The 12,818-nt window shown below is 39.8% G+C and overlaps 1 protein-coding gene across 1 annotated transcript in view; it reads right to left on the reverse strand.

Moving 5' to 3' along the window:
* The window catches only part of SCFD2 (sec1 family domain containing 2), a 187,524-nt gene that overhangs the window by 173,099 nt on the left and 1,607 nt on the right, over positions 1-12,818 (reverse strand). The window contains exon 2 of the mRNA XM_038136779.1: positions 8,783-8,951. Within this exon, the coding sequence (XP_037992707.1) occupies positions 8,783-8,951 (169 nt within the window). The remainder of the gene's footprint in view (positions 1-8,782; positions 8,952-12,818) is intronic.

Below are 12,818 nucleotides of genomic sequence, written 5' to 3' on the forward strand. Positions count from 1 at the left end.
AAATACACTTCAGGAAAAATAAAACACACACACGCATGCACACACACACATACAAGTAAACACTAGACCCAGGAAGGGATCATGAATTAGATTCCATAGGTCTGCCATCTAAATAACAGAAGCCATGCTAAATATTACTTAGCCATGCTAAATAGCAGAAAAGAATGTTGGATTTCTGGCTCAATTAAATTAAAATCAATAGCTGTATATGTATTTATCTGTATAAAAACAGAGTATTTCTCTGCGCAAGATTCCATCTACTTTTCAAAGTAAAAGCATCTTCAAGTTCTGACAGGTAAATAGCTGATTTCACATAAATTTAAGCCTGTGTAACCTTTGATTCCTGGTTCATGTTAAGTCTGGAATAATGAAATAACCCAAATCATATAGTCAAAACTTGCAATCAGACCAGTTGCCAACAGATAATACTGTTTCCTTCCCAAACATTACTTCGTCATCCAAATGAGCAGCTGTCATTTGTTCTTTCTCATTAGTCGATTATGGCACATTTCTCTCTGCTGTAAGATACAGCAGGCTTACTTTATAGTATAAAAATGATAAATGAAAACACCCCTCCAGGTCACTCAGCCACTCTCTGTTCTGGCGCTATGGTTGAACAGCAAATGAGTAATTCTGCAGTATGTAATATGGCCAGTGCATATCACTGCATTTTCAAACCTCGCTGTTGAGGTCATTTAGGAGGCAAACTTGAAGGCAGATGGCCAAACAGAGTAAGAGCTAGTCTTAGAAAAATCTCACATCAGCCAAAGCAATAGTCTCCAGGAGATAGTACTATAACACAAGAAACATCAGAGTTCACTTTGGAGAACCACAAAGTCTACTTAAACAGACACAGTCTTCATGCTACCATTAAACTCTGAATATACATGCAGGAAAATGCACTGTGGCCACACCAAGAGTAAAGCACTTTGCAAATTTACATAGGGGAAAAAACAAACTCACAAAATTCACAAACAAAAACATTAAGGGAACAAAAAAAGTTATGTCACTTTTAAAATAAATGCTACAGAGAGACAAAAAAACCATTGCCTCTAAGCAATGTAAAGATCTTCCCTTTCTGTCCTGAGCGCAGACAGCAGTTAGTCTTTGATAGGTCATCAGAGAGAGATTTGTCCTTCTTTATATCTTGCAAGGAATGAGCCTGCAGAACAGGGCACAATGGTAGAAGACAAACTATCTGAGGGGTTGAACTCACTGAATTTTCTCATAGGCATTAAGCTACCTTGCTCTGATAACCAAGTGAAGATGCAAGTACTCAGAGGTGCTGATGGCTGGCCAACTTCAGGGTAAGATTCATATTTATTTTGTCTTTCCATGGACAAAGGAAAATCAAAAACTTGGGACTTAACGGCAGAACTCAAATAGAGGGAGAGAATATGGAGAATAATATAAACACAGGGAGTCTTTCTTCTTCAGAACTAAAAATGTCTTCAAAAAATCAAGCATGAAGGGTTCTGATTTTGCCATTTTCACCAAGCTGATTCTAGAGGCAACAGCATCTGAAAACTCTTGATCCTTGTACTCTGAGGACTGCTATGACAGTGTCAGAAGGCCCAGGAAAAACAGTCTGAATTCCATCTGAACACTTCCATTACTAAGCCAGGGTAGCCTAGACAAAGAGGACAGTTAGAGGCTCTCAAAGTAAAAGAATGAAGTCTTGAGCAGTCCAGCTTCCCACAGCCCCCAGAAGTCCTTTCTGTGGGCTGAGAGGCATAGATAAGGAAGAGCCACTCAGCTGATGCCAAGAGCCTGTCAGCCCAATTCCTTCTTTATCTCAAGGAAAATAAGCTTCAAACTTCCTCTTATCTAGAAGACAACTTCTAAGGCTTCTGAGCCCTGTCGTAACAGACAATTGACAAAATCGTGGCACCTATGAGGGAGGAGGATGGTTGGACAAAGAACCCTCATGAGATTCCTTTACTGCCTACCTGAACAGACTCACTAGTGCAGCAAACTGGGGTTTTGCAGAGAGGCAGCAAGGTCTTCTAACAATGCTGTATGTTACATAGCACAGGCAAGCTAGAGGTCCTGACCTCTTTCCAGAATTTTCCACTCTCAGCACAGCCCTCTCACCCCTTCATTTTTTCCATTTCAGTGAGGTCTCATGTTGAAAGGATCCGGGCAAATATACACATTTATTGTAAAATATAATAAATCTTATCAGCTTGTTCATCTCATCCTGTGACAACAGTCAATTACGTTCATTTGATTCTGGCTGGTTTGAAACTGAGCAGAAAGCATCTCCTGGAAAGCTTGTCTTGACTGACAAACCCCAGAAGCTGATCCAGCCCGAGCTCTTATTTCCAACAAGAAGATGCCCTGAGAAATTTCAAACAATGAGGAAATGCTAAATAGGCCTCAATTCAGGACCGTGCTCTAAGCCTGTATGAGTACAATAAAGTGGTGATCAGGAAGGCTGCCAGTCCAGGAGCATGGGGGAGAGATGAAGGAATGCTGTTTGGGGCATTCCTACTGCCCAATCCACCACTCTGTCAAGCATCTCCTGGATGGACTGCTGAAAAGGCAAAAAAAAAGATACCAACATAAAAACCCTCTAAAGCACAATTCATCTCCCAGAAAATGGACCTTAGTAGCACAACAGGAGCCCTGGAAGCATTAAGGCCAGGCTGTAATTTCACCTGTCATTGGTGAAAGAAAGTTTCAGAGTTTTATTTAATGCAATAGGTTGGCTGCTTTTCATAAATTCTACAGCTAAATCTTCCTTCTCTCCCCGAAGTGCTGCTCACCTTGTTCAGAAAGGCAGATAGGAAACAGCTGTACCATGGGTGGTGGCTTCTTTTGGGATGTTTTTTTTTTTGTTTGTTTGTTTGGGTTTTTTTGGTTTTTTTGTTGTTTTTTTTTTTGGGAGTGCTGACTTTAGGTTTCAAACGATCTTTAGGAGCAGAGTTCAGCAGAGCACTGCAGCAGGGACAGGAGGCCGGGTCCTGGGAGAGCAGGAGCATGCGGCTTCCAGCAGGGGGAAGTGTCCAGCAGCAGAAAAGCTGGACGAACACCCTCCCCCAGCAGCCGGGATGGGCAGGGAGCACCCCGCTGTTGCTGAGCCATCACCAGCATACCGGGACAAAAGCATCCAAAGACATCCAAAAGCAGGAAGCTGTCTCTCTCCCTGTCTAAAAAAGCCTTGCCACGCTTTGTTTTGGGTCACCCTTCCTCCTCTGCAAGACTCGCAGTGGATATGAAGCAATATAGTCGTGACATCTGGATTTTCTTACTGCAATAGTAATGTTTCTTCTTTAATATTAACATTCCAGAAAGGAAAATTACTCGTATTTATGCCATAAATTTCCAGCTCATTCAAGAATAACACTGTCCCAAATTACCTTCTCATTATAAGCTTCCAAAAATGCATGCATGCAAAAAAAAAGTTGTGGTTTCATTCCTGATTAAAATCTACAGCTGACGTAAAGGAAATATTTTTTAAAAGACTGAAAATAACAAAAACATCCAAGAACCACACTATTTTAAAAAAACCAAAACACCAATATTCGTCAGATGCTTGTTCCCTGATTAAAAAAAACAATCAAACAAAAAAAAAAAAAAAAAAAAACTTCAAGAGAATAAAATCAGCCATTCAAAAAAGTTGATTTCCCAGATTAAAGGGAGACTTTAATCTCCTCTTCCATTTTATTTCTTGTTGCCCTCTTTTTTGCCATACACACAAAAAATCTTTCATTTGAAATTGACATTATACATGAGACTGTTCATGTGTGAACTACATGTGTGTTACACAGAGATCACTGGAACTGCTCTTCCCTCAGTTCCCAGGAAAGGGGGCCAGGTGAATGCAACTCAAAACTGTCTTCCCTCCCCAGGGCAACAAAGCACTGAGAGTAGGAGTGGGAAGGATACAGTACCAAAGAAAGCACAAATGAAGACCCTGTGTTCAGCAGTCCTGACACCTTAACTCCCTTTGTAGCCATCTTCACTGTTACTTGCATCTCCAGAGATCCGAACCCCTAGGATTTTTCTGCCTTCAGTATGCAAACTTGTATCCTAAGAAACTCCCTGTTTTCCTGGTTTGGAAAACAAGTTCCTTGGACAAGAATTACAGGAGGAATCAAAGGCAGAAAGGAATTAAGTGACCTGCCAGAGATCATGCTGCAAGCTGAAAGCAGAACCAGGACTGGAATACAAGTCCCCTCACCTCATGGCCTTCCTTTAGGTTTGGGGTTATCCAAGTCCCACCAGTACCAGAGGAGCTCTGAATCATCACATCACACCCAAATGCAAAGATGCAGCTGGAGCAAGGCTTTCTTCTCCATCCAAATTGTAGCATTTGTAAAAAAGTACTGATCAGTCCAAAATGTGAATAACAACTTCAGAACTAGGAATGATTGGGAGAGTGTACATTTTCAGCTGCCACTAACATGAGACACTGAAATGTCATCATTCTATGTCCAGGAATGTCCTAATATTTAACCCACTCCCTCATCACACCTTTCCACTCCTAATACAAGACCTAAAGAAAGATGTTTGTGGGTGCTGTGATTCAAACATCTGGCCTGCATAAAAATGCTTTCTGCATCACACCCATCAACACGGTCACTTCATTCTCAACTTGTTATTTCTCCCCCCAATGCAAATACAGATGATTTAGAGGCTCCACCTGCATTGTCAAAAGTGCCCAAACAGCTCAGCTATATTGCTTATTGAATTGCTTTAGGCATAGCAGCCCAAACAGGAACTGTGTCACATTAAAGTATTTCATCTTTATGGAAAAATGCTTGTTGTTGGTTCAATGGTCCAATGGTTCTTTGTACATTGCATTAAATACACATATATTTTAAATAAAAAATCTGGAGTTTTTAAAAGATTTTAACACCATACTTAATTCTAAGAAGCCTGCAAACTTCAAACATTGGAGAAAGGAAGCAAGAGTGGAAAATCAGGCAAGAAACCTCCATTCAGAGAGTTCTTAAAATGTGCATAAGTAAATTAAATATTCAGTCTATTCAGCAAAATAGGAGAGCACATCAAAAGTGTTCCTGGCTAATAAAAGAGCATATTGAAAAAGAGTAAACAGATATTTCTTCGGTTGCCCACAGTGTATATAAACCTTTATTTCTCACACACCACAGGCCTGTGATCAGGAGTCAGGCATCTGAACCCTCATGTGGGGTTTTAGGGAGCCACTTGCGCTTCATGCACCTCAGCCCCCAGTTCACAAGAGTCAGAAAAGATAAACCTCCATCAAAATAAACTCATTACTGACAGCAAGATGCTTCAACATACTAAAAAAAGATCTTAAAACCACAAGATGAGTGCTTTGAGAAACACTGCGGCCAAAATGTTATTAAATGTACAGGATGGATTGCTCACAAACACAGAGAGCTTGACGTTCATCCAAACAGACAACACCTAGAAGCAACTACATGCATGCTTAAAATCAGACGCTGAAATTTGGAAGAATTCCTTTAAAAACACTGTATGCGCTATCAAAATACAAAGACCAGCAAGAGAACTGTAATCAATTTTTTCAAATCACCCCTACCACTAAGCTTTCACTACAATTTCACTTCTATTATGCATCATCTGTTTGAAAGGACAGGGTGGCTACTACTTTTCTGAATCAGACACCAGCAGTTCTCATCAAGAGTGGATGTCTTTAGCTAAATACCTATGAACTGTTTCCCTTCTGTTGTGCACATCCATTTGTACATAAAAATGAATAAAATATTTTGACACAATTCTGAAAGAGCATAGCTCTACTATCATCCCCACTGGAACAGCAGCATGTCAGAGACTACAGCAGGGCAAACAATTACTCGGTGAGATTTTTGAGGATAATAAAACTAAAAAAACATCAAGAACTGTAGAATAGTTTTGGGTAAGAAATTCCCTCCCTCACAAAGAGAGCACCTTCAAAGTACAGTAACTCAAGCAGCATATGGCATTTACATTTTCATCTAAATCTTTAAAGAAGCCCATTATTTCCTTAGATTTGAGAAAAGAACCCTGCTTTATTTCACCACACCAACCATAAATTATTCATTAATTCAGTTTGCTAACTCTGTAACTGCGCCCAGATGTTTCTGCTGGAGTGGCATGCCATAAGAGAAGTTAAAAATAGCAAGCTGAATGCAAGGACCAGACTCTCTCTCTTCCCTCACTACAGCATGCTCAAATATTACTTGAGAGAAAACAATGAAAACATTTAAAAAATATTCTGAATATGTGAGTCTGAAATGCCACAGTCTGATCACAAAATTTCATGTGAAAGAGCCCCTCCACATTTCATCTGGGTGTAACCGAAGTCGCTGGTCCTGTCTCTGGGGAAAGGGCTAGCACTTTCACTCACCAGAGTAAACAGAAAATTTACAAGCAGAGGAACACTCCTTGCCATGCATCATTTACAAATACAAATGAAGACTTAAGTTTTCAATTATAAGAAACACTTCTGAGCCAGCTACCAAGGGCAACAACCAAGCTGATGAGGAATTGAGAGCGTCCTAAGGAATTTCTTATGGAATTGACACAGAAACCTACAGGCGAGAATTTTTAATCTATTTCAGCACTTCAGAAAAACAACCATTTTACACTAGCAAAGGTGAATAATGTTAGCATTTATGAGCCAACACTGAAAATAGTCCTGTTAAACAGAATGGAAATTACCACCTTCAGCCACTGTTAATAGTTTCAAGCACTCTTCATCAACTGTCTGAAGGTAGTTTGGAAGTGCCTATTTTAAACTAGGAACTATTCCTGATTATTATTTAGTTGGAGAAGAAGCAAAAGACAGGTTGAACATCACAGTGTCACTTGGAGTTTGGAGACTCTTCTAAGGCCCACAACTCCTCTTCAGTTGTGAACAGTGATAACAAGAGAGATTTTCAGAGGTCATCTTGTCCCTTTGCTGTGCTACAAGGCAAGATTAAGACTGTTTAAAATATTTGCATGATCTGTCCCTAAAAACTTCCAGTGTAACAGATTCTGTGCCATGAGTTTGCAGAGGGAGGGTATTTTGGAGAAGCTGTTATAGACCAGTGTGTTAATGGCAGCACTGCTTTGGCACCAGGTATCAGCTGCTGTCATCCAACTTTGCCACACTTGCATCTCGTAGCCAAATCCTGCTGTTCTTTAAGCAGCTGTGTCCATATGAGACTGCAAAATATGTTAAGACTACCTACTGTTAACAGAGGGCACCTTCCCATTAGCCAGCAAATAGGCAAACAAACCTTGGTGTAATATATACTACTAGCCACCTTAGAACATAGTAAAACTCTGTCAGCTGTTACTAAAAATATGAACGCATGACTGAAGTAATAATTTAGCCATGGGAAGGCATACCAGCACTGCCTTTAGTCTCCTCAATGTCAATAATGTGAGAAACAATAGAGTGGTAGCACAGGTCCACAATATCAGGGCAGTAAATATCTTTTTTTTTTCCTAGTCCACACTGACAGAATTTTTTTTATTAATGGTAGCTACTCAAAGTTAGCACAAAAAGCTACCACAAAGTTCTACTATGGACAATGACCTCTTCATTTTACTGTGCAGACAGATCTTTAAGGACATTTAACTTCTAATTCAGGAATCAGCAGGAAAGCAGACAGTGAGAAGCAAACCAGAACAAATTTTATTCAATCTAGTCACCCTGGCAGCAAGTTACAACTGAGTCTGCCTCAATGAGGAAACATTTCCTCTCCAACTTCTATGGAAGAAAAGAGGTATGCAATACAAAACTTAGAAACTGGACCCAGTTACAGCACGTGTGAGAGATGGAAGGCGACAAAGGATCTGGAGGCTCTCAGAAAATAAAGACCATATGCTGCTAACAGTGGAAATCTGTGAAATCTTTGCTGGGGGGAAAGGGAAGAAAAAGGATACAGTGCAGGTGTAAAATCACAAAACAAGTCAAAAGAGAAGAACAGAAACTATATCAAATAGCCCATCTCGAAAAACCATTTTCTAATATATGAGGAGAGCGTTATAGTAAAAGAGAAAGAACTTTAAATCTCCTTTGCACTGTATAAATTTCTAAAGCACTGCTGAGAAAAACATTTATTGAGGAGTGAAACCAGCACCTGATATGTTTCCTTGTTTTTGCATAGTAACAGAAGCTGCAGGAGAGTTTTGGTTTGGACAACTAAATTTAGAAAGTCAAACATAAAATCTGATGCACTTAACTTGTAAAGTCTTAGCTACACATTATACATAGTTAAGTACAATTGCCTGAAGTACTGCTTTCTGGTTGTTCTTGTTTAAGCAAAAATCAGGCCCCCATGAAGCTGTCTGTATACCTGAATTTGTGCCTTATTATCCTTCTCTACAGGTACTGTGTTTGAAAACAGGGATATAATCTTAAATTAAATTCAGGATCCAGCTAACTTTATAAAGAGGCTTATGGGAAAAGGAAGTCACCATTGAGACCTACCTGTTTGCATGACCTATTAGGCAGAAAAAGAAATGTCACAAGGAGAATTCTTGGTGTTAATCTATACTGATTTCTGCTACAGTAATCTACAACAATTTAAACAACCCAAATCTAAAAGGTCTTGAGATTCTTCCACTTTTGGAAGTCTTATCTGGCCTACTCACTTAATGTACACATATAGACTATTACATTCCAGCAGAATTACGACCAGATGGGGTTTTGCTGTAAGCTTGACTGTTTTCTTTTGTTTCCTTTTTTCAAAGACTTGTTCTCTGTTCGTTTTTTCACAGAGAGATAACAAACATAGTCAACATTAAAAATATAAAAATTTAAAAAGAAAAAAAGACAGAAGAAAAGAATGTTTACTTTGGTTGTGCTAAGCAGCCAGGTGCTATAATACTGCAAGTTTCATCTGTAGTCTGCAGTGCTGTAAGTTCCACCATGTTAATCATTACATCGGTCTTGTGGCCAGGAAGTTTAGGAAGCACAGAAAGAATCTTCTCTGCAAGATTGTCACCATGATGACCAACTGCTCCTGAAGAAAATGGAAAAAAAAAAAAAAGATCCAAAAAGTATCAGGTGCATAACTAGAAAAACAAACACACACAGGGAATTGAAAAGAAAATAACTACATGTTTTGGGGAGAAGGACAGTGGTACTCCTAACATCAAAACCACATTTAGCTTTTAAAAAAATTTTCTACAAAAGTAAAATTACTTTCTAGAATGTGTAAAGTTAAAAGCACCTACAACATTTCAGAAAGATTCATTTAAAAAGCACTATTACTACTACTACTATTACTACTAAATTAGTAGTACAGCTCAGTATTACAGCTGTTAGATATTTACTGATTTTACACTTAGACATGAAAAACATTTTTCTTTGCCTAAGGAAGTTGTTAAATAATATTTGCAATGGTTATTAAAAAAGCAAGCAAATATTTATATATACACTCACACGCATACTATACTTCTCTACATAAACTACTAGGGCTGTGCTTAAAAGAACTATATAGAAATTGCATAAATAGCTACCCAGACAGGCCAGCCTAATATTTAAATAAACAATTACCATTGGCATGCCACAATCAAGATCATATCACATTTATACGAACTGAGGGCAGCTCAGGTGAAACAAACATGAAATAACTAAACCAACCCAAGTTACAAAGTATAAAATGTCAATTTGACCGGATTCCAAGAGAAACTCTGAACTCCAGCTGGCATGTTTTCTTCAATTTTCCTGATTTCAAACACACATGCTTTTCTTTCCATTCATGAACTCCCAACACAGGCTCTACAACCAACTTAAAAAATATTAGGGCTGTGAGCCAAGTCAAAGCAGAAGAACATGACACACACTACAGATAAAAAAGTCAAGAGGGACCAGAAATCTTATTGCTTTTAAGTCAGGAACAAGTTAAAGGTATTTGTTGTCTGCCACTTAAGCTACAGTTCAGCCAACAACACAGGGCTGGACAGCAGTGCTGAGCTTAGTTTTGCTTGTCCTAGCTTTAGTCACAGAAAAATGGGAACTTTTGAAGCACCACTGAGAGGCAGGAAAAAGTTCTCTCAGGCTATGGTCTCACTCCATCTATGTTCATCTGTGTGGCAGCTATCTGCTCGTATGTTTTCATCATTTCCAAAGACAGAGAATATCTGTTTCAGCAGCTGAATTAGCTTCACATGCTCCATAAATCCAAACAAGGCCCTTACATCAAGTACATTGCTAAGGTCAGATTTTTAAGTGCTCTTGGATAGCAGAAGCAGAAGACTGTCTCCAGCAATTCTACAGCAGCCAGGTATCTAGGCCGTAAGCCATGGTTTTCCATGGTTTATCCACTTCTCTGTATTGCAAAAAATTGAAAAGAGAAACAAGGATGAGAAAGGAAAAGAAAAGTGAAGCCAAACTCTGTGCTGGCAACGCCTTTATCCACAGAAAGCAAAGAAGGTACAAGTGTCCAACGTGGGGTGGTACTGCAGTGCAGACATCTGACCACTCAGCTGGCTTATTACCCATTTTTTCAAAATGGGTACCAAAAACTGCAACATTTCCCTTTCTACCATTCCCAATTACAGTTAGACCAGTGAAATACCGATGGAATGAGCTGGGCTGTCTTTGTGACTCCCTAAGCTATCTTGTTCTCCAAAATCCCTACATTTTTCTTACTAGATCAATCACGTGTTAGGCACACTGCAACAGTTGCAAAGGTGCACAGGGAAAACCCATGGTAATCTTCTGAACCTCCATCCCAGGTACTGGAAGCAACACCTGTCTCTCCACACATGCTGCATGTGAGCAACATTTAGTTAGACAAGACATTTGGTTAAACCAGAAACACCTCAAATGCAAATAAACCCACATTAATTATTGACATCCCTCCTTTCTTCTTGGCATAGGGGGAAGACTCAGAGTACTCGAGCTGCTTCCGTGAACAGCCAGCGAGAGCCTCTGTCTCATTCCCACGACTGTTACTTCTTGGAGGCTTCCACTGGTCCACCAGTGCTACTAGCCTTTGCCATGCCTCATCAAAACAATCACAGAACATGCAGCGGAGGTTTTAAAAGTCACTGTCACCCCAATCAACTGCATCAATTAACCAAGGTGAAAAGATTGTTAAGCTTCACAGGACTAGGACAAGAAATCACAGGGAGTCACTTTCAAACTGCACTGACTTCAGAAGGGTGCATGGGACTAGTTTTGGTCCTCTCTACTCGCCACTTCTGAGGACAGTCAACAGATTGCTCAGCAGCTTTTCATGAGCAACAGTGTTCAAGGCACAGGTGATGGTTTTGAATGCTGCCAAAGTACAGACAGACTGAGTGTTCGTGTGACAAGTTATCTGACCACTGCAAAATAGAAGCTTTCATGCCAGGCTAACATCTAGCTTCCAGGATACAAGGACTCTTATGCATCAGGCTGTTCAAATTTCCCTTCTCCTTTACATTATAACTTACAAACTGAAATAGGTGACATTTGATACAAGTTGTAGCTAACCCAATTTGCAAAGTCAACCAACCAGCTTTTAACAGCAGCCAGAAATTCCCTAACTACACCCCCTGCTTCCTCTGTGTATTCTTTACTGTACAGTTTTTAGCAAACCAATGAAACAAACCTTATTGTGTGGTACTAAATTCACCTAAATTCACTAAGCTTTACCTCTGAAATGGACCAGATTTTTCTTCCTTGAGTTTGCATTGTATTTGATAGCATGAGTATCACGTCCAAACCATAGTGGCATCTCCTGCTTTGCTTAATAATTCAGTGAAATTACCAATGAATTCTGGAGGCATTTGTTGGTAACAAAAGAATGGTTCTATGCAGGGATCTTAATTTCATTTATGGATACTGCGAATAGAATCTTAAAAAACCAAATCCAGTAACTTCTCATCCTTATCCTGTGAGCTTTGGTGTTTCCTTCCAATGCTGCTCACTACAGCCCTGATGTTATCACCTAAAAACCTTTTCCTACTGAAGCAGGTTTAAACCTTCCCAGGTTTAAGCTGGTACCAAATATCTCTCTTCATATCTCCTCAAGAGTCTCCTTGTCAGGCAGCTCCCTGTCATCCCACATCTGGTTCTGTTTCTTGTTTTTACTTCTTCTCACTGAGTGCATAAATAAATCCTCTCCCCGTTCCCACCCCAAACCAACACTCTTCTCATAATTTCATTTTAACGTTCCTTATACAAGTCCACTTTCCTGCAGTCTTCTGATCAATCTTCCCAACCTCAGCTTAACATTAACTGCTTGGATTCATAGCTGCTCTTTAGCACCTTGTTGGACAGCTATGAACCCTATAGCAGTTCAAGGATACACAATGGCGAAATTATGGGAGCAAAAAAAATATGGAGGCAAATTCAGAAACAGACAAGCTGCAGGGTGCAACACTGTGCCAAGTACTTGCTACGTGACACGTGGTGGCAAAAAATTATGACCTGAATTATTGACTACAAACAGAACCAGGCCCACACCCTGCGCATGCCAGCAGGAGGTATGTATGAGTGGGATAGCAAACAAAGTCATTCCTGCATCAATACACATAACTACAGAAACACTTTCAGGCATATACATATGGCTAAGGGTTACACAGAGATGTGTGTCTGCCTAGACAGACATAAAGATAAGAGTGACAAATAGATTCACTGGATACTTCACAGTAATCCATAAGGCTTAGTCTGAAACATGCAGATCGTTTCCTCTCACCTCAAGGTGGTACACAGACACAGTTGAGGTTTCTAGTTTGCAGCAAAATGGGAAGTGCTAGAAACAAAATTTTGGATTTCCAGCACAGCCTTCTGCCTTACTCTTCATTTCTATGATCCACTGGGATACAAAGGTGTGCAAGCAACCATCATGGCCATGGGACTAAACACTGCTCTGGCAGTGTTGCCAGATGAAGAA

The sequence above is a fragment of the Motacilla alba genome, chromosome 4 (assembly GCF_015832195.1).
Source record: "Motacilla alba alba isolate MOTALB_02 chromosome 4, Motacilla_alba_V1.0_pri, whole genome shotgun sequence".
Lineage (NCBI taxonomy): Eukaryota > Metazoa > Chordata > Aves > Passeriformes > Motacillidae > Motacilla > Motacilla alba.